The following is a 23,394-nucleotide window of genomic DNA, read 5'->3' on the forward strand; positions in this document are numbered from 1 at the left end:
CTAGTCCGTGGGAAGCCCTGACGGTACATGAGACAATGGGCAGAGGAGCTGGCCTCTTCTCAGGCCTCTGGCTTCGCATGCCAGTGCAGCCAGTGTCCGCCTCACCCCTCGGAGGAGGTCCTGCCAGGCAGCCCTCCTTGTTGGTCCCAGCCTGCAGCTGCTCCCTAGGGGCACGGTGGCTTCCTGCCATTGCCAAGCTCGCGGTTGTCCGAGCTGCCCGATTCCGCCTCCGGCTACCCCACCACCTTTGCTGCCCCTCCCCGGCTCCCCACACCCCGGCCACGTCGGGTCCCCACCGCGTGTAGGTCGTCTGCCCCGCTCAACCCAGATCCACCTCTCCTCTTCACCATCACACCCCCCTCCTCCGCTGCCCAGCTCTGCTCTCTCCGGCCCCGGCCAGACCACAAAGAGACCACACACCACCGGCAGGTTGGAGGTTGTTTCTTTATACAAAGGTAATCAACACTATGGATCCATCAGCATTCTGCTGTGGCTCACGCGGCCCCACCTCACCGCCCCTGGGCACAAGGCCGGGGCGGGGGCTGGGCCACTGCAGGGGAGAAATACTACACGGGCTCGGGGACTGCCCGGCAGGGCAGCTGGGAGCTCCCGAAGAGTAGACACAGACAAGCGGGCACTGGAACCAAGAGCACCACACACACAGGGAGGAAACGCAGAGTTAGGATTGGCCGCTGGCAGTCGCTGCCGACCCTCACCTCCCAGGCCTTCTCTGGGAGGCAGGGAGGCAGGGCGGCAGGTGGGAGGGGCCCCGGCCCGGAGCCCAGAAGCCCGGATGTGCCACTACGAAAACTACGTGACTTCATGTGGCTGCAGAGCATCTCGCCCTCCAGGTCTGTAAACTGGTGACGCTAAATCGCACTTCACAAAGTTGTGAGGATGAACGGGGTTGAAATAGGATATATATCAAAATACTCGACACAGAGCCTGGCACGTAGAGGTGTTTGATAAATAATTTTTTGTCAAGAAAATCTTAGCTCAGCTCGGAGAGGACCTTCTTCAGAAAGGCAAGATGGGAGAGAACTTCCCTAGAGATTCTCTATCAGGGGATCAGGACCCTTGAGCACTCCTTGGAGCCCGCAGCTGCTGGAGCGGCCAGGGCCCCAGAATACACAGTGCCAGGGCAGTTGAGAGGGGTGGGGGGCTGGACCCCCAGGGAGGCACCCGCGGTAGCCGGGTAGACACGGGAGGAGTTAGGGGTTGTGCCAAAATGGTTCTGTACGTAACACAGGCCGGAGGCCGGCTGGTATGGAGGCAGGCTGGGCATGTGCCCAGGAGCGCAGGCTGGCCAGGGGGCTAGTTTCTGGCCACTGGCATGCTGCATCTGGGCGACAGGGTGGCTCGGGGACAGGTGAGGGTGGCCACTCTGCGTGGGGTAGGAGCCGGGCACAGGGTTCAGCCTGGAAAGGAACAAGAGAGAAAACGGTCATTCCCATGGTGATGCCAAGGCCCCCCCAGCTATCATCGTACATGAGAAAAGCTTGGGATCACCGTACGGCTTTATAGGACAACATGCTTTGGCCATTTTCTATAACTAGCTCTGAGCACCAAGTGGGGAGGAAGGTTAATCTCAGCCGGCCAGGAAATGCCCTGAGAGGGAAGCGCCCATTCACAGGCCTGCAGTGAGCCTGTAGGATGAAGGGACGCTGAGCTCCTAAGGCCACCTGAGGGGGAACCGCTCACAGACTTTGCCACCCAGATGAGATGAAGGTGGGACCGGATCATGGCCATCAGTGTGCCTGTGGCTGGCTCAGCAATTGCACCCAAAGAGAATAGACCAACCTCTAAGGGAGGAAGGGCAGAAGGGCTCTAATGGGTAACACAGGGCTCGGGCCCAGGCCCTGTCTGCTGTGAGGTTTTCTACCTGTGGCTTCAGGAATGAAGACTCATAGCTCAAAGTTCCGGCCGGCAGGAACCATCGAGCCAGATGTCTGGAGCTGCCCATGCAGAGATTAAAGACCCCACCACAGACCACGTGGCTGGGACCACGAATGGAGACACAGCCTGAACTTTGGCGCACTTCCAAATGTGGACAATGATGGCCGATACCACTGATGTTTGTGGTGGATGATTGCACTGAATCTGTAGATATTTCAGTTAGAACTTGATTTTATGGGGTGCCTGGATGGCTCAATCAGTTAAGTATGTGACTTTGGCTCAGGTCACGATCTCATGGTTTGTAAGTTCGAGCCCTGCGTCAGACTCTGTGCTGACGGCTCGGGGCCTAGAACCTGCTTCAGATTCTGTCTGTCTCCCTCTCTGCTCCTACACTGCTTGCACACGCTCTCTCTCTCTCAAAAATAAACATCAAAAAAATTTTTAAAAAGAACCTGATTTTACAAATCAGCAGTTTAAGTACAGGAACAAAGCACTTAATGGCACTTCTGGGACTCTTAAGAATATAGAAGATTTGGGGGGGCGCCTGGGTGGCTCGGTCGGTTAAGCGGCCGACTTCGGCTCAGGTCACGATCTCGCGGTCCGTGAGTTCGAGCCCCGCGTCGGGCCCTGTGCTGACAGCTCAGAGCCTGGAGCCTGTTTCGGATTCTGTGTCTCCCTCTCTCTGACCCTCCCCTGTTCATGCTCCCTGTCTCGAAAATAAATATAACGTTAAAATAAAAAAAAAAAAAAAAAAAAAAAGAACAGAGGATTTGGGCCACCAGAAGTTCTGCAAGAGCCTCCAAGGACGCAAAGTTGTCCAGACCGCGTAACTGCCAAGACAAACACACATGTTGTCATGCCAGTGTCCCCGTCAGGCCATCTGAAACATCACTTTCTGTCCCGGGTGCCTGTACCAGGCCAGGATAACGAGGAACCGTATGCCATGCCATGTGAGGAACGCGGAAAGAACTGGGGGATCATCACCTCCCTGACCCGGATCTGTCTGCCGTGATGAAACAGAATCAGATGTACCACCCAAGTGTCCCAGTTACAGAAAGGCAGCTGCGCTTCAGCATGGGAGAACTTTCTCATTCATGATGAGCTCCCAGCTGGGAGGGGGGTGTAAGTTCATGCCGGGTGACCGCCCTCAGCTGTCTGAAAGGAGGGTTCCTTCGCAGGGTGCAAGTCTGCACCCAAAGGCCCCTTAAGTCCCCTCTCGAGTTTATGAGAACAACAATGAAAAGCCTACAAGCCACAATACACCTAAATTTCAACAGTCTCCCCCACATTTAGACCCCAGGGATCACCTGCCTGAAGCAAACTGGGTGCATGCGCATTTCTAGTTTTCCCAGTACTCCCCAGCAGTGCCCTCCCCTGCCAATGTCCCCTTTTTTAGGAAATGGCCAAAGGGCCCTGAGCTGGTGAAGGCCAGGGGCATCCACCTCCTGAAATCAGCTACAAAGAGCAGCTTCCAAGTCAACCGAAACCCTGCATCTAGGTCGGGCCAGAGCACAGAATCTATTCCACAGCTGGTTGAAGGTAGAAAAGGGCCATTGGCAAAGCATCTGAACTTCACAGTGAGTCGCTTCCTTTGGGGAGACCACTGAAGGGAAGAAAACTTCCTACATGGTAAAGTCTAAGCATGGAGGCAGCCACAGGCCAGAAGTGGGGAACAGTGGAAAGGGGGTGAATTGGGCCTGGAAGAAGCGACCTTAGCTCGAGACTGGGCTCTCCTATCCCCCTGACACCTAGAGAAAGACTCTCGAACTCCTTGGTCCTCTTCTCTGGTAGGAAGGAGTGAGACTACATGGGCCTGGGCGGCTTGCCTGGCACCTTCCGTGAAGTGAGCCTGGACCAGAAGACTGGAAACCTCACCTCCTGCCGGGTGGCCAAGAAAACTCTGCCTCTCAGGCCCTGTGCTGTTTCACGTCCAAGCCACCTCGTCAGCTGTGTGTGGACTGTCTGCTTCTTACCAGGGCTCCCTGCCAGGGCCCGGCTGGACCTGTGCAGGGTGCTCGTCAGTGCGGAAGGCTGGTGACAACGCTAGATGGGGCCACTCCCTCCCACAGTCTGTCACAAGTCAGTCAGGATGACGTATGAAGGCTTTTCCCATTCCGGCTGGCCAGAGTCCCGAGTGCTCAGACGACATTTGTGCACGCGTGTTCTGGGCCCGGATCTGCCCACACCCTGGCCCTTTCTCCCATGATACTGAGCCAGCCACACTCTCTCTACAAGCCCTGGAATTGCTTCAAGAATAAGCTCCAAGAATTCTGTAACTTACTTCCGGCTGTGGGCTGCCCTTCTTTCGGCTGAAGAGCCCGAGATGTACTTGAACACCGAAATCCTCCTCATCAGGCTGAAGGGGAACTTCTGGTCGAGCTTCAGGGCCACTCGCTCTGAGAGGTCGATGGAGTAGCAGTAGGTGAGGCCATCTGAGGTCGACATATTAAGTGAAATTGGAGGCAGCTCGAGGGAGGCGGGCCGGACACTCCTCACAGAGTACAGGTTCCCACGTTTATTCTGCAGGGGGATTAGCGCTCATTCTGCCACCAGCCTGAGCTCCGGGAGACCAAGAGTTGAGTTTCTATTCCCTGCACCTCAGAGGGAACATGAACCAACCGTCGGGGGAGGCAGGGGGTGGGGGGCCAGATCGGTGCCGATACCTCACCCAGCCCATCCCTTGAGCCCTGTCATTCCTGCACACGCCTCTGTGCCTGCAGTGGGATGAGGCAGGAGGCTGTCCCAGCACCCTCTGGGAGGACTGACATCTTGTACTTTGTCCCCAAACAGAAGGCACCTTGCCTCAACGTGACCAAGTGAGCTTCACATGGGCCTCTTCGGCAGCAATTTCCCCCACACCGTCACCGCCCCAAACAAGTGGTGTGACGGCACTCTGGCCGTCTGGCCCGTGTCAACCCACCACTGCCTAGGCAGTCATAAAGACTCAGCTTTTGTCCGTCTGTCCACCCATCCATCTTTTTGGCAAATGTTTACTGAACATCTGTTACTTCCAGGAACTAAGAAATGAGGAGTGCCAGGCAAGGGGTAAGTCACTAGGGTAGGGTCAGTAGGGATAAGAAAGGGATTATCCGGAAGACCAGGCTGAGGACCCTAAGCTAGTCTAGGGAGATCAAGACGACTTTCTCTAGGAAGTGACATGCATGCTGAACCCTAAGTGGGGAGCAGCAGTAGCCGGGAGGGGGTGGGGATGGAGGGAAGGCTGTAAGGAAGCACCGAGAACGTTCCTCAAGCCAGCGCTCCTTGCTGGAATGTGAGCAAGACAGTTCTTTGTGGGGCTCGACTGTTTCCCTTGGCAGCTCCGGCCACCAGCGACTAAGGGGCAGTAGCACCTAGTCTTTGTGACAACCAAAAATGCCCCCTGCGTGTTACTAAATTCTTTCAGGGAGGAGTACATCTCCAAATGCTGAGTTCCAGCATTAACCGATGCTGTGAAGGAGTTCAAAGTTGTCGCGGCTGATGACTTCAGAATGACCTCAAAGGTCTGTTCTGCCTCTGACTCTGCGGAAGTCCTAATGCCAGACTGGTCCTCCCACCATAGATAACTGTGAGCCAGGATACAACATTTTACACACTTGCCTTCAGACTTTGAGTGGCAAACACTGCCAGACTGTGATACCTACGAAAAGGGAAACAATTAAGTGAGCCTCAAGATGGAACTGGCTTTCAGCCTGGAGGCACTTTCCAAACTACAGCATCCGAAGGGGAATCCAAGCAGAGAAGAGCATTTTTTTTTTTTTTTTTTTTTTTTTTTTCCTGAATTGAAGAGATAGATAAAGAATTCAGAGAGGAAAAAGGGCCTGGGATTTCCAGATCAGAGTAATGGAGAGAAGGGAGGTGCTCTGGGAAGGAGCTCCAGAAACATGCATGGGGTTCCCCGAGTCTTTGGCTGAATGCCAATGTGCACACCCACAGGCTAAGACGCCTCAAGCCAGGCGAAGAACAGCTACTGAGCTACTGAGGGAACAACTCTCCGGGAGCTGTTCGCTTAGCAACAGGGAGCTCACAGGGGGCAGGGACATGCTCGAGTTCTAACCACACAGGGGAAAGAGACCTCGCTGACACCAGGGCATTCAGACGAGACTCCCAAAAAGGTAATGCCTTGCCAAATAAATGAACTGCCTATCAGGAAAAAAATCAACACTTGTTAAAAAAAAAAGAAAAAAAACCACAACTCGGCCCTGGATACCACAGCATTCGCAGTGTCTAGTATAAACTAAAAGATTACGAGACGCGTGAAGAAGCAAGAAAGTGGGTCCATTATCAGCAGGAAAATCTGTCAAAAACAGATCCAGAAATGACAGACATGATGGTGTTAACAGACAAAATGTTTTAAAATAGCTACTATAAATAGCTATTTTACAAACAGCCACTATACGGAAGTATATGAAGGGTTTAAAGGAAAACACAATGAAGGAACAGATGAAGAATCCCAATATGGAAATGAAAACTATATATATATAAAAAAAAGAACCTCCTGAGCTGAAATATACAACATGAGGGGGAAAAAACCCAAGCAGATGGGTTTAACAGCTGGGCACACACTGAAGAAAAAGAGATCACCCAGCTGGAAGGCAATGGAATAGAAAATATCCAAACTGAAATGGAGAGGGGGAAGAAAGCTAAAAAAAATACAAAATAAACAGAGCCTCAGGGACCCACTGAACAATACTAAGTAGTCTAACATATGTTTAATTGGCACCCTGGAAGAAGTGGGGAAAGTAGAAGAGAAAAAAATACTTGGAGACATAACGAGGATAATTTTTTTAGACTTGTATGAAAACTGTAAACTCACAGATCCAAGATCCAATGACCAACTACAAGCAAGGAAAACAAAGAAAATCGCTCCAAAGGTACATGATAATTAAACAGCTGAAAACCAATGATAAAAAACTGTGAAAGAAGCCAGAGGAAAACAACGAATTATATAGGGAAAACAATAAAAATGATTACTGCCTCCTCATGATAAAAGAATATAAACCAGGAGTAATGCAATGACATCTTTAAAAGTGAAAGAAGATCAGAGAAGGCCAGAATTCTGTATGTGGTGAAATAAAGGCAATTTCAGAGCACTGAAAGCTGAGAGAATTTGTCACCAGTGTACCTACTGGGGGGTATGGGTATGAAGGGAGGTTCTTCAGGCAAAAGAAAAATGATACCAGATGGAAACTTGGATCCACACAAAAGAATGAAGAAAATTAGAAATGGCAAGTATGTGGGTAAACGCTGCTTTTTTAAATTAAAAAATATATAACTGACTGTTTGAAACAAAAGTAATAGCAATGTAGGGGTATGGGTGGCTCAGTTGTTAAGCGTCCAACTTTAGCTCAGGTCCTGATCTCATGGTTCATGAGTTCAAGACCTGCGCTGGGCTCTGTGTTGACAGCTCAGAGCTGGAGGCTGCTTCAGATTCTGTGTCTCCCTCTCTCTCTGCCCCTCCCCTGTTTGCACTCTCTCTCAAAAATAAATAAACATTAAAAAATGCACATCTTAAAAAAATTTTTTTAAAGTAATAGCAATGTATTGTGAAGTTTATAACACGTATGACAACAGTAGAAATAAAACGTAGGACAATAACAACACAAAGAATGAAAAGAAGGAAAACAGAAACACAATTCCGTGAGATTCTTCAGTTACATACAACGTGGTATATAATCTGTAAGTAGTCTGTGATAAATTAAAAATGTATATTGTAAACTCTACAGCAACCACTAAAAAATAAGACAAAGAGGTATAGTTAATAGCAAACACAGCAAACCCATAAGAGTCTATCTTTAAATATGAGATACCAAAAAAATTATTCTGTTGAAGTTAGGAAAAGAGGAAAAAAAAGGCACGAAGAACATTTGGGACAAAGAAAAAACAAAAAGCAAGCAGGCAGACTTAACCCCAACCATATCAATAATTATACTAAATGCACATGAGCTAAATGTACCATTTAAAAGGCAGAGATAGACTGGAGAACCAACTATATGCTATCTATAAGAAACATGTTTTATTTTTATTTTTTTTAATGTTTATTTGTTTTGAAAGAGAGCATGGGGGGGAGAGACAGAGAGAGAGACAGAGAGAGAGAGAGAATCCCAAGCAGTTTCTGTGCTATCAGCACAGAGTCCAACACAGAGCTGGATCCCATGAACCATGAGCAACATGAGATCATAACCTGAATCAAAATCAAGAGTTGGGTATATGGGGCACCTGGATGGTTCAGCCAGTCAAGCGTCCAACTCTTGATTTCAGCTCAGGTCATGATCTCACAGTTGGTTGAGTTTGAGCACTGCATGGGCTCTGTGCTGACAATACAGAGCCTGCTTGGGATTCTGTCTTCCTCTTTCTTTGCTCCTCTCCTGCTTGCACTGTCTCTCTGAAAATAAATAAACTTAAAAAAAAGAGTTTTTTTTTAACAGTTGGGTGCTTAACCAACCGAGCCACCCAGGAACCCCAAGAAATATGTGTTAAATTTAAAGACACAGGGGCACCTGGGTGGCTCAGTTGGTTAAGCGCCCAACTCTTGGTTTTGGCTCAGGTCATGATCTCACGGTGTGTGGGTTTGAGCCCCGCGTTCGGCTCTGTGCTGACAGCGTGGAGCCTGCTTGAGATTCTCTGTCTCCCTCTCTCTCTACTCCCCCCTCCTGCTCATTATCTCTATTTCCTAAAATAGGTAAATAAACATTAACAAAAAAAATTAAAGACACAAACATATTAAAACTATAAAGATGGAGGGGTGCCTGGGTGGCTCAGTCAGTGAAATGTCCAACTTTTGGTTTTGGTTCAGGTCGTGAGTTCGAGTCCCACATTGGCTCTGCACTGACAGTGTGGAGCTCACTTCAGATCCTGTCTCCCTCGCTCTTTGCCCCTCCCCCAACTCGTGCTCTTGCTCTCTTTCTTGAAAATACATAAACATTAAAAAAGATCTATAAAGATGGAAATATATATACCCTATAAATCCTAATTTTAAGAAAGAAAGGTAGAATTACATAGTAATATCAGCTAACAAAGACTCTGGAACAAAGAATATTACCAGAGACTAAAATCGTCCATTTCACAATGATAAAGGGTGAATTCATCAAGATGACATAACAATCCTAGATACGTATGCATCCAGTAAGACCTTCGATACACTTGAAGCAAAAACTGACAAGAATTGCAAGGAAAAAATAGATAAATCCGCAACTTTAGTTGGAGATTTCAACAGTCCCCTTTCAGTAACTGACAGAACAAGTGTAAGTGTATAGAAGGCTAGAATAAGACCAACACCTTGACCTAACGGACATAAATGGAACACTACACCCACCAACCGCAGAATGCACATTCTTCTTACACACAGAACGTTCACCAAGATATATCAAATGCTGAGCCAGAAAATAATTTAAAAGGACTACAATCTGCAAAAGAATGTGCTCTGACCTTTTGAAAGGAAATTAGAAATCATCAACAAAAAGAAATGTGAAAAAGCACCAAAAACATAGAAATTAAGCAACTCACTTGTAAATAACCCTTGGATCTACGAAAAAATCCCAAAGAAAATTAGAAAATACTTTTAACCCATTAAAAATGAAAAGACAACATCAAAATTCGTGGGATGCAGCTAAAGCAGTGCTTACAGAAGAGTTTATAGCTTTAAATTTTCATATTAGAAAAAAAGGTCTGGGGCGCCTGGTAGCTCAGTTGGTTAAACCTCCGACTTCAGCTCGGGTCATATCTCATTGTTCATGGGTTCGAGCCCTATGTCAGGCTCTGTGCTGACAGCTTAGAGCCTGGAGCCTGCTTTGGATCCTGTGTCTCCCTCTCTCTCTGCCCCTCCCCTGCTTGCGTTCTCTCTCTCTCTCAAAAATAAATAAACATTAAAAACATTTTTTTAATTAAAAAAAGGTTCAAAATAAATGAATTAAATTTTTAAAATAAGATAAATAAGAACTATGTGATCAATATATATTTACCTACCCTAATAGCTTATAGAATCACACATTGAAAGAGATTTTAGAGGGTGCCTGGGTGGCTTAGGGGGTTAAGCAAACCACCCTTGACTTTGGCTCAGGTCATGATCTCACGGTTCATGAGTTTGAGCCCCGTGTCAGGCTCTGTGCTGCTTGGGATTCTCTCTCCCTCTCTCTCTGTCCCTCCCCTGCTTAAGCACTCTCTTGCTCTTAAAATAAATAAACTGAAAGAAAAGAAAAATATCTTAAGAATGTACCTTATTCAACCTCCAACACTAACCATTTCTAATGTTGAAGAAAGTAACCCACATGGGGGCATCTGGCGCCTCAGCTGGTAGAGCAGGAGACTCTTGATCTCGGGACTGTGAGTTCAAGCCTCATGATGGGCATAGAGATCACTTAAAAAAATGTTTTGTTTTGTTTAATTTTTTTTTAACGTTTGTTTATTTTTGAGACAGAGAAAGACAGAGCATGAACAGGGGAGGGTCAGAGAGAGGGAGACACAGAATCCGAAACAGGCTCCAGGCTCTGAGCTGTCAGCACAGAGCCCGACGCGGGGCTCGAACTCACGGACCGTGAGATCATGACCTGAGCCGAAGTCGGACGCTTAACCGACCGAGCCACCTAGGCGCCCCCAAAAATGTTTTTTTAAACAATGAAGAAAGGTAACCCATGTTGTATTTTAGAATGCCCCCCCCCCCCCCCCCCCCCGCAACGGCCAGAATATTTATACAAGGGTTGGAAGGCTTATCCTAAGTTTTTAACCACCCATAGGACCCTGCCTGTCTTTAAAAAATTTTCTACTGGGGGCGCCTGGATGGCTCAGTCAGTTAAGCGTCCGACTTCGGCTCAGGTCATGATCTCATGGTTCACGAGTTCGAGCCCCGTGTCAAACTCTGCACTGACAGCTTGGAGCCTGGAGCCTGCTTTGGATTGTGTGTGTGTGTGTGTGTGTGTGTGTGTGTGTGTGTGTGAGTCTTTCTCTCTGCCCCTCCCTGACATGCATGCAGAGAGAAAGAGCTCTCTCCCTCTCAAAAATGAACATTAAAAATAAATTTTAAACATTGTTTCTTCTGACAAAAAGACTAAACCCAACCCAACCCAACCCGAACAAACCTATTTCCTATTCCTTTCATGGAACATCTCCAGCTCATGGGTATCTCAGATTCTTCCCATGAAAACTCATGCCATAACTAGCCAAACGTAGGGTCTATGCCTCCATTTACGAGGATGAAAAAACCTCAAGTCAGAATATTTCACTAACTGGCAGTGCTACGCTGGCATGAAAAGAAAGCTAGCTATGTTGACACTTTCCAGGAGGCAAAATTCTGGCCCAGAGAAGGGAAGTGACCGGCCCAAGACCACATGGGTTTCAAAGCTGAAGTTCAAACCTGGATTACCTACACCGGAGCCCGCGGCTCTACCTCCGCCCTCCGCCCAGACCCTCCACCGTGGTTCACCGCTTGCCATGTCACCACCCTACAGTCCCCTTCCGCGAAGGATACAGGTCAGCCCAATCCCAAGTCCGCAGACATTACTGAGGAAGGAGGTCTGGGGAATGAGCCAGGAGGCACAGAGCAGGAGCCACGGCACCAGCATCGAGGGCACAACCATGCCGAAGACCAGGGCCCTCCTCATGCGAGAGCGGACAGAGTTGACGCCCAGCATGGCAAAAGCCACTGGGGTGAAGCCTCTGGCATCCTCCACCTCCCCCAGCTTCGAAAGCGATGACACGGCTTCAAACGACAGGAAGATGATAGCAGAGAAGATGGCGAAGATCACGGTGAAGAAGCAATGGCGGACGGTGCCCACGGTTCTCTCGAAATTGCCAGCAAAGCGCCAGATGATGACAGCACCGCAGAGCAGGGAGATTGGATTCTCGTAGACAAAGATGTACGTCACCAGCCTGTAAACTGCAGAGGGGACGGACAGGGTTAGAGGCTTGACCGCGAGGGGCTCTACCGGAGGGAAAGCCAGGCTACAACCCACCTCGGGAAGGGGGAGTGGCAGGCTGTCAGCACCAGAGCAAATCAGCCAGGAGCCATGAAAGGCAGTGGGAGACAGCACTGAAGGACCCAAGACTCAAAGCAGAAGTGTGGCATCCAGTCCTTGCTCTCTTCCCCAGACCTGGAGCGAGTCTGTGACTGGCTTCCAAGTGGGGGGAAGAAAAAATGACACTTTTTAGCATGGGATGGTCTGGGAATTTGTTAACGTGCTTCATAATCCTTTTTAATTTTTTATTTCAGGTTTTAATACTGACCTATCTCACCGGGCAGTTTGAGGGTTAATTAATTGTAACAGCTTCAGGGTGGATTGAGTGGGTATCACTTAACACTCTGTGTGCCAGTCTCCTCGGCTGTAATCCTGACCTCTCCTTCCATAGTGGCTGTTCAGAGAAGAAAAAAGGGACCATGAATTATTTTGCACCTGCAACGATTATAAAACTATCACTAATAAAATATAGAACTCAGACATCTTTCTTCAAAGTGCGTACCCAACCTTACAGGTAGAGCAATGCTTTATGGCAGTAAGAGAGCAAAGAATACTACTCCTATTTTTCTAAAAGCAGTCACTTCTTATGTACTTTTATGTCCCCCCAGGCCAAAACACTAAAGTGAAGGAGGGGACTGGTGAGGCAGTAGTAATAACCTTGGAGGCCTAAAGGCTTGAAGTGGAATCTTGGCTCGGTCATGTCCAGGCTGGCTGAAGCTGAGTCAAGTCATGGGCCCTGCGAGCTTCGGTTTCTTCATTTAAAATGATAGCATTACATCTGAGGACTTCAAAGGTCTCTTATCTGTCAGATACTCACATGCCCACGAACCCCACACTCAGAGAAGCTGTGAGCTAAAGGGAAAAAGGGGGAGCTCGGTTTACCCTGACATCTTAAATATCTCTGAGGATGCGCTCTGTGTATCCAGGGTGGTGGTGGGAGGCAACCATATACCTCAGGCCATCTCTATAAAATTTCATGATCTGATGAGTACTTTATGATTTGTTGAAACCATTCCAAGTATAAACTGAAATTCCAAGTATAAATGTGAAGATTCTACAAGTTACTCTATATGATTTGGGTATCATAATACACCTTCAAGGCGCCAGTTCCCAAACATCATACAATAAAAAACCCGTGTTCCTGTCTCAATTGCAAGACTTAATAGCTCTGCGGTTCCCTATTGACGCCTGTTTCACCTAAATAATGGGGAATAACAAAGCCTACGTCACAGGATGGAGATTAAAGCTCATGAGTGTGTGCTTTGCAAAACAACAAAAGCTATACAAATTTCCCATTTTCCTCCCCAGAAAAGAACGGGGAAGAGACAAAGACTACGAATGTCTCTCATGAGCGGATGTTTATATTCAATCACCTAGAGAAAACAAACACCTTTCCCAAGGTACAAGATGCCTCCCCCCTCCCATGAGCTGGGAGTAGGGAGTCAGGTCCTAAGATACACGCAAGTAAGCAGAAGACGTTCTAAACCCCAAAGAGGCCAGGACGCTTATAGAGGGTGGCCACAGAGGATGCTTAAGTGTCCTGATGAAGGCGAGAGAGACATTTTTTGCCAGTGGGGAGGTTAGGAGGTGTGTATGCGACGGGACAGGGAGAGGAAACAATCCTTCTCCTCGGAGAGCGAGCAATGGGTGAACGAAGCCGGTTTGCTAGCGAACGGGTGTGGGGCCTTAACCAGGCCGGTGGCGCCAAGGTAGGGAACAAATTCGGGTAGGTTAGGACTACAGATGGAGTAAATGGGAAGATGGGACTCTGGAGGGGCAACGACGCGGGAAACGGGACTGGTTCACAGGATGGGGAGAATGACGCTGCGGATGGAGTGGCCGGAGGCGTAGCCCGCGGCTCGGGTACTGGGAGCGCCGGGAGAGGTGGGAGGAAGAGGGCTGGCCCCCGCGGCCCGGCCCCGCCCCTGCTTGCTCACCTTGCCAGTTGCGCAGGGCCTCGGACCGCAGCGAGAGGCCCGAGGGCGCCAGGGGCGGCTGCAGCAGGAACAGGCGGGGCCCGGACACCAGCAGCGAGAGCAGCGCGGTGAAGAAGGTGGCGGATGGCACCTCGGGACACAAGGACCAGCTCCGAGACCCGGGCTCCGAGACCACCATGGCCGCCATCGTGCCTGCGCCACGCCTCGGCGCCGGCTGGTCCTGGGCTCCTTCCGCCTCCCTGCGGCTGTCTCCCCTGGCAACAGCGGCGGCGGTGGCCGGAAGCCCCGCCTCCTCACGGCCCCGCCCCGCGTCGAGCTGTCCAATCCGCTCGCGCCGCCAGCCTCCCGCGCGCGCTGGCCGCCGAGAGTCGGAGCAGCGCCCTCTGGCGTGCAACCCTGGGGCCCGCGCAGGTGCCCTGCCGGGACCAATTGGGGGACGCGGGTTTGAATTCCATCGCCTCAATGATTACAGTGTCTTGCGGTTTACAGAGCTCTTTCACTCACACGCACACACGCACACACATGCACCTGCCTTATCTGTGCTTATTATCCTCATTATACCGATGAGGAAACTGAGGTCTAAGGAGGGCCCTGAGCAATTCAGTTGAGTAGCCGACAGAATTCGAACTCAGATCCTCCCACTACTAGGCCCATAATTGGCTGGGAGTACAGCCGGGGCGGCTTTCAGTGGCTGGATTGGAGAGGAAGGGGCAGGAGATGACGTTGGAAGCGTTAGAATGTAATATAAACACCTTAACCTTCAGGTCTATTTCAACTCTTCAAATCTGACAAGCGGCTTCTCCAGAGTACAGCTATTTTAGGTAGACAACTAGAATGTGTTTCCCTGATTCCAGATGCCCAAGAAGGTGAGGCAACCTGCCCGAGGTCACAAGCAGGAAGTGGTAGGATTCGGATTTGACTCTGGTTTACCAAGCTCCAATTTTCTGCCCTTTTCATTATTACCCCCTCCTATCCCGCCTACTGCTACCTGTATGTAAATTTGACTCGAAGCCACACGGGCTACTGAAAAAGAAACAATGCTTCGCTCTTTGTGCAGAACATTCATGTCCATTCTCTGGCCCTACTCTGCCCGCTCTGTAGTTCTGGCCCTGTCTGTGTTCCCATGGGCCTCAGGAAGAGAACCTGAGATTGTTTTTGTCCTTTGTGTTCAGTACTAAAATATAACCGTATAATTTTCCAGAGATTTTCTATATATACATATATATGTATATATGTGTGTGTGTGTATATGTATATGTATACACACACATGTATACACACACGTATATATGTGTGTATGTGTATATATATACACGCACACACACACACACACACACACACACACAGCAATGGGACACATTTAAATTTTTTTAAATGTTTATTTTTGAGAGAGTGAGATAAAGCATGAGCGGGGGAGAGGCAGAGAGAGAGAGAGGGAGACACAGAATCTGAAGCAAGCTCCAGACTCTGAGCTGTTAGTACAGAGCCCGACGCGGGGCTCGGACTCACAAGCTATGAGATCACGACCTGAGCCGAAGTCAGACCCTTAACTGACCGACTCACCCAGGCACCCCATCAATGGGACACATTTAAATGAACACTGGGTATATTTAACTCATGCTTCTCATGGTGCAGCAGTGGGCATAAAAATTAAGGTTTACTCAACAGGAAGCGAAATATGAATCAGGAGTGTGGGAACTTGGGCTGCTAGAATCAGGTCCAGGCCCTGAGAAGAGGAAGGGGGTGGTGGTCCCAGCTCCTCTGTGCCAGTCAGGCAGCCCTCGGAGTTCTGAGTCTACTTCTAGACACCGACCCTGAAAGAGAATGTAGGAAATTAGCGCTTGTCTAACCCAAAGGGACCAGGATTCGGAAGGAAGCAGGAGGGGTGGGCGGACTTCAAATCATATCTGACAAGGAACAATGAAAGGAACCAGAGAGATTTCTCTGGAAAAGCGTCAGGGGTCCTGACCACTGGCTTAACTATCTGGAGGCTTTTCCTGAAGGTGAGGGAGTAGGTTTATCCTGTGTCACTCCAGAGGGAAGGATTGAGAGAGAAAGGTGGAAATGGCAGCGAGACCACGGGACACAAGGAAGGAAACCTTTCTGATGGTTTGGGTTGTCCACCCATGAAATGAACTGCCTTGATCAGTAGTGAGCTCCCCGTCACTAGTAGTGTGCAAGCAGAGGCCATGTGGTGACTTGATGAGAATATTGAAGATATTCAAGCATCCACTTGGAAGTAGAAGTCGATGGCTTTTAAAATCCCTTTGGATACTCCGGTTCTGAGTCTCCACAAACACAAACACATATGGAGGGTTGATGCACTTACCACTTAGTGGGGGGTCCACGATAAGTGCATTTGGTCTCCTGGCAGAACGAGAGCTGTAGTGATGTCACATATCTTACAGTCAAGGGAGCCTCCAACAGTCTCCTGTCTCTCTGACTCTGCCTCCTCCTCATTTTCTCCCAATTATGCCTCCAGAAGACCCCAAGACCTTCTCTTAAGCTCAGGGGGTAGAGAACTGGCATGAGCCAAGAAGAGCTATCGTCAGCCTTGAGGATGGGGCCCGACTATGAATCATTTTTGTTCTACCCACTTTGCCCTTGGTCTACAGAGAGACTTCCGGGCCTCAAGTGTGCTCCCCAGGGACGCCTCTGTTCTTCCAGGCATTCTCTTCCTGCTTGGAGAGTGTCTGGTTCTCCAGGTGCCAGACTTTGAGGCTGAGAGACAGAAAACACACACACACACACACACACACACACACACACACACACACACATGCACACGGAGTTTCTAGATCAAATCCATGAGCAAGTGCGATTGGGTGGTTTTTTACAAAAGTAAATCAGAAGGTGTTGCTGCTATGCATAAGAGCTCATAAGAGCTCTATGCATAAGAGCTCATAAGAGCCTAGGTGCATCTGTGTCCTATTCCCTGCGAATCTTTCTCAGCTTATCTTTCTGCCAGTTTATATACCCTGGGGGAGACAGAATAATGGCCCCCAAGGGTGTCTGTGTCCTAACCTCCGGATATCCATATCCTATCGATACGCTATCTCATGCAGCAAAAGCTAGTTTGCAGACGTGATGAAGTTAGGAGTCGAGGTTATCCTGAGCCCATGGAAACAGGAGGGTCCTTTTCAGGAGGCAGGAGGGCAAGAGGAAGAGAGGGTAAGGAGACAGAAGCAGGGGTCAAAGCTATGGGCTTTGAAGGTTGAGGCAGGGGCTGCCGGCCAAGGAATGAGTCAATCTCTAGAAGCTGGAAAAAGCAAGGAAACTGATTCTCCCCAGGAGTCTCCAGAAGGAACACAGGTCCGCCCACACTCTGCTTTTAGTCCTGTAAAGTCCATTTCGAACTCTGAACCCCAGAACTGTCAAGACTATAAATCTGTGGGGCTTCACTCCAGTCTTAAAATTGTGGTAAAATACGCTTAACCCTTACCATCCCGGCCATTTTTAAGTGCACAGTTTGGAGGGTGTTAAAAACATTCACACTGTTGTGCAGCCCTCACCACCATCCGTCTCCAGACCTGAAAGTCTGTATTCAATGGAGCACTAAGCCCCCGTTCCCCGGCTCCATGCAGCCCCTGATAACCACCCTCTACCTTCTGTCTCCATGATTTTGACTACTCTAGGGACCTCACAGAAGTGGAATCATACAGGGTGTGTGTGTTTTGTGATTTGCTTATTTCACTGAGCCTCATGTCCTCGAGGCCCATCCATGTTGTAGCAGGTGTTAGAATGTCCTTCCTTTTTTAAGGGTACATGATATTCCATTCTCCGTATATACGAAATTTTCTCCGGGTCCAAGAGGACGGACACTTGGGTTTGCTTCCACCTTGTGGCTATCGTGAGTAATGCAGCTAAGAACAGGGGCGAACACATCCCTCTTTGAGACTTAGCTTTTAATTCTTTCGCATAGATACCTGGAAGTAAAACTGCTGGATCACATAGCAGTGCTCTTCTTAATTTTGGGGGGAACTGCCATATTGTTTTCCGTGGCAAAAGCACCAGTTTACATGCCGACTAACGAAGAGCAGGGGGTTCCACTTTCTCTGCATCCTCGTCAATGCTTGCTATTTTCTGGGGGTTTTTTGGTGTTTTGTTTTGTTTTGCTTTGTTTGTTTTGTTTTGTTTTGATAGTAGCCATCCTAAGGGGTGTGATGTGGTCATTTGTGTTGCTTTTAAGACCCTGAGTTTGTAGTAATTCAGTAATGTAGCAATTTCCTCTTATAGCGGCGACAGGAAATGAATGCATTCCCTCACTCACTACTCTGGTTTTCCTTCTGTTTTTCAAAGAGGCCAAGGCCTTTCTCGCCTCAGGGCCTTTGCACCTGCTCTTCCACTGCTGAAACGTTCTTCTCCTGGCTCCTAGTATGGTGGTTTCCTTGCTAGCTGTCAAGTCTCCAGCTCGGATGCTCCTTCGGAAGGGCCTTCCCCAGGTCCCAGATTCTCCCGGTTACTTCTTTGTTTGGTGTGCTTGCTGCTGTCCCGAACTATCTTGCCTATTCTCATCTTTCCTCCTCTGTCACTGTCACTAGACTGTGAGGTCCCTGAAGGCAGAGACCTGCTCTATGGCCTGGTACCTGGAGTAGATCCTGGGACATAGTGGGTGCTCATACACACTTGTTAGTCCCTCCTCTGCACAGCTGGTGTCCTTGGGTGGGGAAGAAATGGTTGTTTGAGGAGCTGAGAAACAAGGACCAGATGCCTCACTTTGCACAGCTGAGACAGCTCTGGGACCAGGGCTAACCACCCATCTTGGCGGGTTGGGGTGTCCTGGATTTGCCGCCCCCCATCCCAGGGCACGTCTGCAAAAGGCACAGAATGATTTGCAGGGCTCCCTAGGGCTGGGGGCGGGGCGGGAGGCTGGGGAGCTGCACCAGGGGCGCGGGACATCAGGTCCCTGGGGGGACCTCCCAAGGCGTCCCAGCCTCTCAGCCCGAGCGCACTGAGTAGCGCAGCTCCTTGATGCCCCGCACTTGTCTCTCTTGCCTCGTCAGTTGCTGGAGGATGGCGGAAGGGCAGAACGACGTGGGCGGCCAGTTCCCGACTTGAGCTTCGTTTCGCCGCCCTGGGGCCTCCGAGCCACGTCCTTACTGCCCTCTGGTGGACAGCTCCGTGCAGGGCTCCTCTATGGTGGAGAAAAGGCCCGGTCCCAAAGCAGAATGCTGCCACCTGCTGGCTGTCCCGGGAAGCGGCCCTCATCCAGACAGTTTAATCCTGTAACAGTTGAGTAGTCCTGTTTAGGTCCCAAATCTTGGACGGCAACACCCCAAGGTAAGGTAACTGCAGCCTGCCGTGGTACTCATTTGCCACACCATCTCTCCCCAGTTCTCTTGTTCCACATTCACAGGTTGGGGGCACCCAGCAGCAAGCCTGGTGCCTGAACACGCATCTCCCCTCCGCCTCCCCTGCCCCCCCGCCCCCCCCCCCCGACTGAGGACGGAAAGCCAGTTCCCTCCCACCCCCTTCTGCATGGCATCCAGGTTTCTACAGTGATCTTCAGGATCTCCCCCAGCACTGGGCTTCAGTGCGTCATGGAATGTGAGGTGGGCAGGAGCCAAATTGTGGAAGCCCTCCCAGGCTGCGGGTGTGTGTGTGGGGGGGGGGTGAGATGTTATCTTGTGACCGCTGCAGTTTACAGGGGTTAAGCTGGGGCAGTCATGACCCATTCATGCTTTAGAAAGGTTGGGGAAATGAGCACTGTTCACATTGCTGAGAGGATTGAAAATTGGTACAATTTCTGGGGAAGGAAATTTCACAATATTTTGCAAAATGACGAACGGGCATATCTTTGAAGCGGCAATTCCACCTCTAGTATTTTGAGCGACAGATGTAAAGTGGAAAATGTCTTATGCGTTGTGGTGTTGGCTGCAATGACAAAATGGAGACATCCTGATGTACATTGCCATAGGAATTATTAATAAATTACGGTCTGGGGGCTCCTGGGTGGCTCAGTCGGTTGAGCTTCCAACGACTTTGGCTCAGGTCATGACCTCACGGTCTGTGAGTTGGAGCCCCGCATCGGGCTCTGTGCTGACAGCTCAGAGCCTGGAGCCTGCTTCGGATTCTGTGTCTCCCTCTCTCTCTGCCCCTCCCCCACTTGCCCTCTGTTTCTCTCTCTCAAAAATAAATAAAAACAAAACATTTAATTTTTTTAAATTTTATCGGTGATTTTTTTTAATTAAAAAAAATTTTTTTTGGGGGGGGGGTGCCTGGGTGGCTCAAGTCGGTTGAGCGTCGGACTTCAGCTCAGGTCATGATCTCACACTCTGTGGGTTCGAGCCCTGAGTCGGGCCCTGTGCTGACAGCTCAGAGCCTGGAGCCCGCTTTGGATTCTGTGTCTCCCTCTCTCTCTGCCCCTCCCCTGTTCATGCTGTCTCTCTCTGTCTCAAAAATAAATAAACATTAAAAAAATAAATTACGGTCTGGCCCTTCAAAGGAATACTCTATACAGTCCTAAAAACAAAATGTAACAAAAAACCGAGGAAGCTATATATCAATATGGAATGATATCTAAAATATTTTGCAGTGTGGGAGGAGCAAGGTTAATGATTGGAAATAGTGTGCTACCATAAAGATGCTGGGGGATAAAAATTCATTTTTTTCAATGCTAAATCATCACGGTGGTTTCAAACTCCCCAGGGTTGGCTGAGGCCCCCACTGAGACAGCATGACGCACTAGTTTTCCTCCACAATCGTGCTTCCTTCCTTTCCCTAAGTTCTGATCCCCAGAGCACTCCGCCAATAAATATTAATCTTTATCTCAGAATGTGCTTCCTGGAGAGCCCAAACCTGTAACAGCACCAACTGAATGTTACTGGAGGTCACCAGTTTTCCAATGTGGTTCTCTTATTTGATACTCCTGCCAGCAGTAACTAAGAGTTCCAACTGCTTCCCGTCTTTGTCAACGTGGGTGTGCATTCATTTTAGTGTTAATTTATCTCTCCACGATGACTAGGGGCAGTGAGCATCTTCTCAAGAGCTTGTTGGCCATTCTGTGGAATGCTTGAATACAAATAAAATATTTAAAATGGGAGGGGGGAGGGACTCCTGGGTGGCTTGAGTGGGTTGAGTGTCCAACTTGTGATCTTGACTCAGGTCATGATCTCATGGTTTGTGAGTTTGAGCCCCACATCAGTCTCTGCGCTGACAGTGTGGAGCCTGCTTGGAATTCTCTCTCTCCCCCAAAGTAAGGAAACTTAAAACAATAAAAACGGGAAAAAAGGAGGTGACTTTGGTTACTGTGTGGCAGGGACAAGAGTAAAAATAGGGGGTCCCATCAGTAGGTAGCGCAGTGTCCTAGAGAAAGATGACAATGGTCAGACATATGGTAGCAGTGGGGACGGAGAGAGGAGGATGGGTTTGGAGTATAGTGTGGAGGCAGAGCCCATGAGATGGTTGACAGAGTGGGTTTGCAGAGTGAGAGAAAGGGAGAGATCAAGGGGGAGAATCCTTCAAGGTGCCCCTTGAAGATCTGGGGACAAGGAGGGGGAGAGCAACATTAGGGGAATGGTAGAAATCATTCTGGAGGAGAGGAAGGATCAGGAGACCCTGAAAGGGCAGGGAAGGCGTTGGGGGCAAGGGGGCAGGATGGATGAAGAACGAGTCTGGACAAAGTCATAGTAATCGAAATGGTGTGGTACTGGCCTAAGGACAGGCATGTGGACAATGGAATAGAATAGAGAGCCCAGAAATAAACCCTCACATACGTGGCCAGTGGATTTTCAACAAGGGTGCCAAGACCCACGGGCAACTTTCCCTGATGGAAGGATAATCTTTTTGACAAATGGTGCTGGGAAAACTGGATATCCACACTCAGAAGAGTGACGTCAGATCCTCATCTTGTACAAAAAGAAAAAAAGACAAAGATATACAAAAATGAACTCAAAATGGATCAAAACCCTAAAACTATAAAACTCTTAGAAGAAAACATGGCAGGGGGGGAATCTTTATGACTTTGAATTTGGCAATGATTTCTTGGATGTGACACCAAAGGCACAGGCAATAAAATAAAAAAGAGATACACTGAACTTCATCAAAATGAAAAACTTGTGCATCAAAGGACCCTACGAAGAGGATGGAACAGGAGAAAACTCTCTGAAGAAAATACACGTGTAAATCTTTGTGACTTTTGATTAGATATGGGTTTCTTAGTTTTGACACCAAAAGTACAAACAACCAAAGAAAAATATAGACAAGGCGAACATCACTGAAATTAAGAACATTTGCGGGGCGCCTGGGTGGCTCAGTCGGTTAAGCGGCCGACTTCGGCTCAGGTCATGATCTCGCGGTCCGTGAGTTCGAGCCCCGCGTCGGGCTCTGTGCTGACAGCCCGGAGCCTGGAGCCTGTTTCGGATTCTGTGTCTCCCTCTCTCTGACCCTCCCCCATTCATGCTCTGTCTCTCTCTGTCTCAAAAATAAAATAAATGTTAAAAATTTAAAAAAAAAAAAAAAAAAAAAAAAAAGAACATTTGTGTGTCAGGACATCATCCAGAAAGTGAAATGATACAATGGTAGAAATGTTTGTAAATCACAAATCTGGTAAGGGTCTAGGATCCAGAATATATAAAGAACTGTCATAATTCAACAACAAAAGGGCAACCCAACTGAAAAATTGGGCAAGGGATTTGACTGAACACTTCTCCAGAATAAACGCAGGCTCAACATTATTAATCATTTAGGAAATGCAAATCAAAACTGTAGTGAGATACCTCTTCATACTCAGTAGGATTTCTAAATTGAAAGGAGGCAGGGAGGGGGAGAGGAAGGGAAGAAGGGAGGAAGGAAGGAAGGAAAAAATGACAGAGTTAGTGAGGGTGTGAAGAAGCTAGAACCCTCATACACTGCTGTGGAGAATGTAAAATGGTGACATTACTATAAAACAATGGCAGTTTTTCAAGAAGTTATTCATAGAGTTATCAGATGGTTCAGCAATTCGAATCCTATGAATATACCCAAGGGAAGAGAAGGCAGCTGTTCAAACAAAAATGTACGCAGGAATGTGCATAGCAATATTATTCATAATTAGCCCCCAAGGGGAAACAACCCAAATATCCATCAACTGATGAATGGACAGATAAAATGTGGTATGTACATACAGAGAAATATTTGGCTGTAAAAAAGAATGATGTGTTGGGCCACTTGGGTGGCTCGGTTAAGTGACCGACTTCCGGCATCGGGCTATGTGCTGACAGCTCAGAGCCTGCTTCAGATTCTATGTCTCCCCCTCTCTCTGCCCCTCCACTGCTCGCGCTCTGTCTCTCTCTCTCTCGAAAACAGGTAGACATTAAAAAAAAAAAAAAGAACGATGGACTGACACATGCTACAACACAGACGAACCTCGAAAACATGTGCACTGAAAGAAACCAGTCCAACAGGAGCACAGATCACATGGTTCTATTTGTATGAAACGCCCAGTGTAAGCAAATCCATAGAGATAGAAAATACATTAGTGGCCACCAAGTTGTGGGGGGAAAGGGGAATGGGGAAGGAGTGCTGATGGGTATGGTGTCTTTTTGGGGGGTGGTAAAAATGTTCTAGGGGCGCCTGCATGATCTCATGGTTCATGAATTCGAGCCCCACATTGGGCTCTTTGCCGACAGCTCAAAA

General features: G+C 48.7%; 1 protein-coding gene across 2 annotated transcripts; it reads right to left on the reverse strand.

Annotated features, from left to right (window-relative positions):
* Nucleotides 1-430: 430 nt before the first annotated feature.
* On the reverse strand, nt 431-14,036 carry RHBDD2 (rhomboid domain containing 2). Of its 2 annotated transcripts, XM_058710161.1 has the most exons (5): nt 13,781-13,918; nt 12,112-12,237; nt 11,357-11,764; nt 4,178-4,328; nt 431-1,418 (listed from the first exon to the last, which is right to left on the reverse strand). In XM_058710161.1, the coding sequence occupies exons 3-5, from the start codon at nt 11,517-11,519 to the stop codon at nt 1,061-1,063; spliced, it is 672 nt and encodes a 223-aa protein (XP_058566144.1). In that variant the 5' UTR covers nt 11,520-11,764; nt 12,112-12,237; nt 13,781-13,918; the 3' UTR covers nt 431-1,060. The 2 variants fall into 2 exon arrangements, with proteins under 2 accessions (XP_058566144.1, XP_058566142.1); XM_058710159.1 differs by lacking the exon at nt 12,112-12,237 and having other exon boundaries at nt 13,781-14,036.
* Nucleotides 14,037-23,394: the final 9,358 nt, after the last annotated feature.

The sequence above is a fragment of the Neofelis nebulosa genome, chromosome 18 (genome assembly GCF_028018385.1).
Source record: "Neofelis nebulosa isolate mNeoNeb1 chromosome 18, mNeoNeb1.pri, whole genome shotgun sequence".
In the NCBI taxonomy this organism is placed as follows: domain Eukaryota; kingdom Metazoa; phylum Chordata; class Mammalia; order Carnivora; family Felidae; genus Neofelis; species Neofelis nebulosa.

Excerpts from the sequence above, each read along its gene's own strand:
- RHBDD2 (XM_058710159.1), bottom strand. The coding sequence starts at position 13,967 with ATGGCGGCCATGGTGGTCTCGGAGCCCGGGTCTCGGAGCTGGTCCTTG. Across the intron at positions 4,329-11,356 it reads ACTTGGGATTGGGCTGACCT|ATGGCCTCACCTACTGCTAC; the intron begins GTATCCTTCGCG and ends TGTCGACCTCAG. Across the intron at positions 1,419-4,177 it reads AGGGCAGCCCACAGCCGGAA|GCTGAACCCTGTGCCCGGCT; the intron begins GTAAGTTACAGA and ends GTTCCTTTCCAG.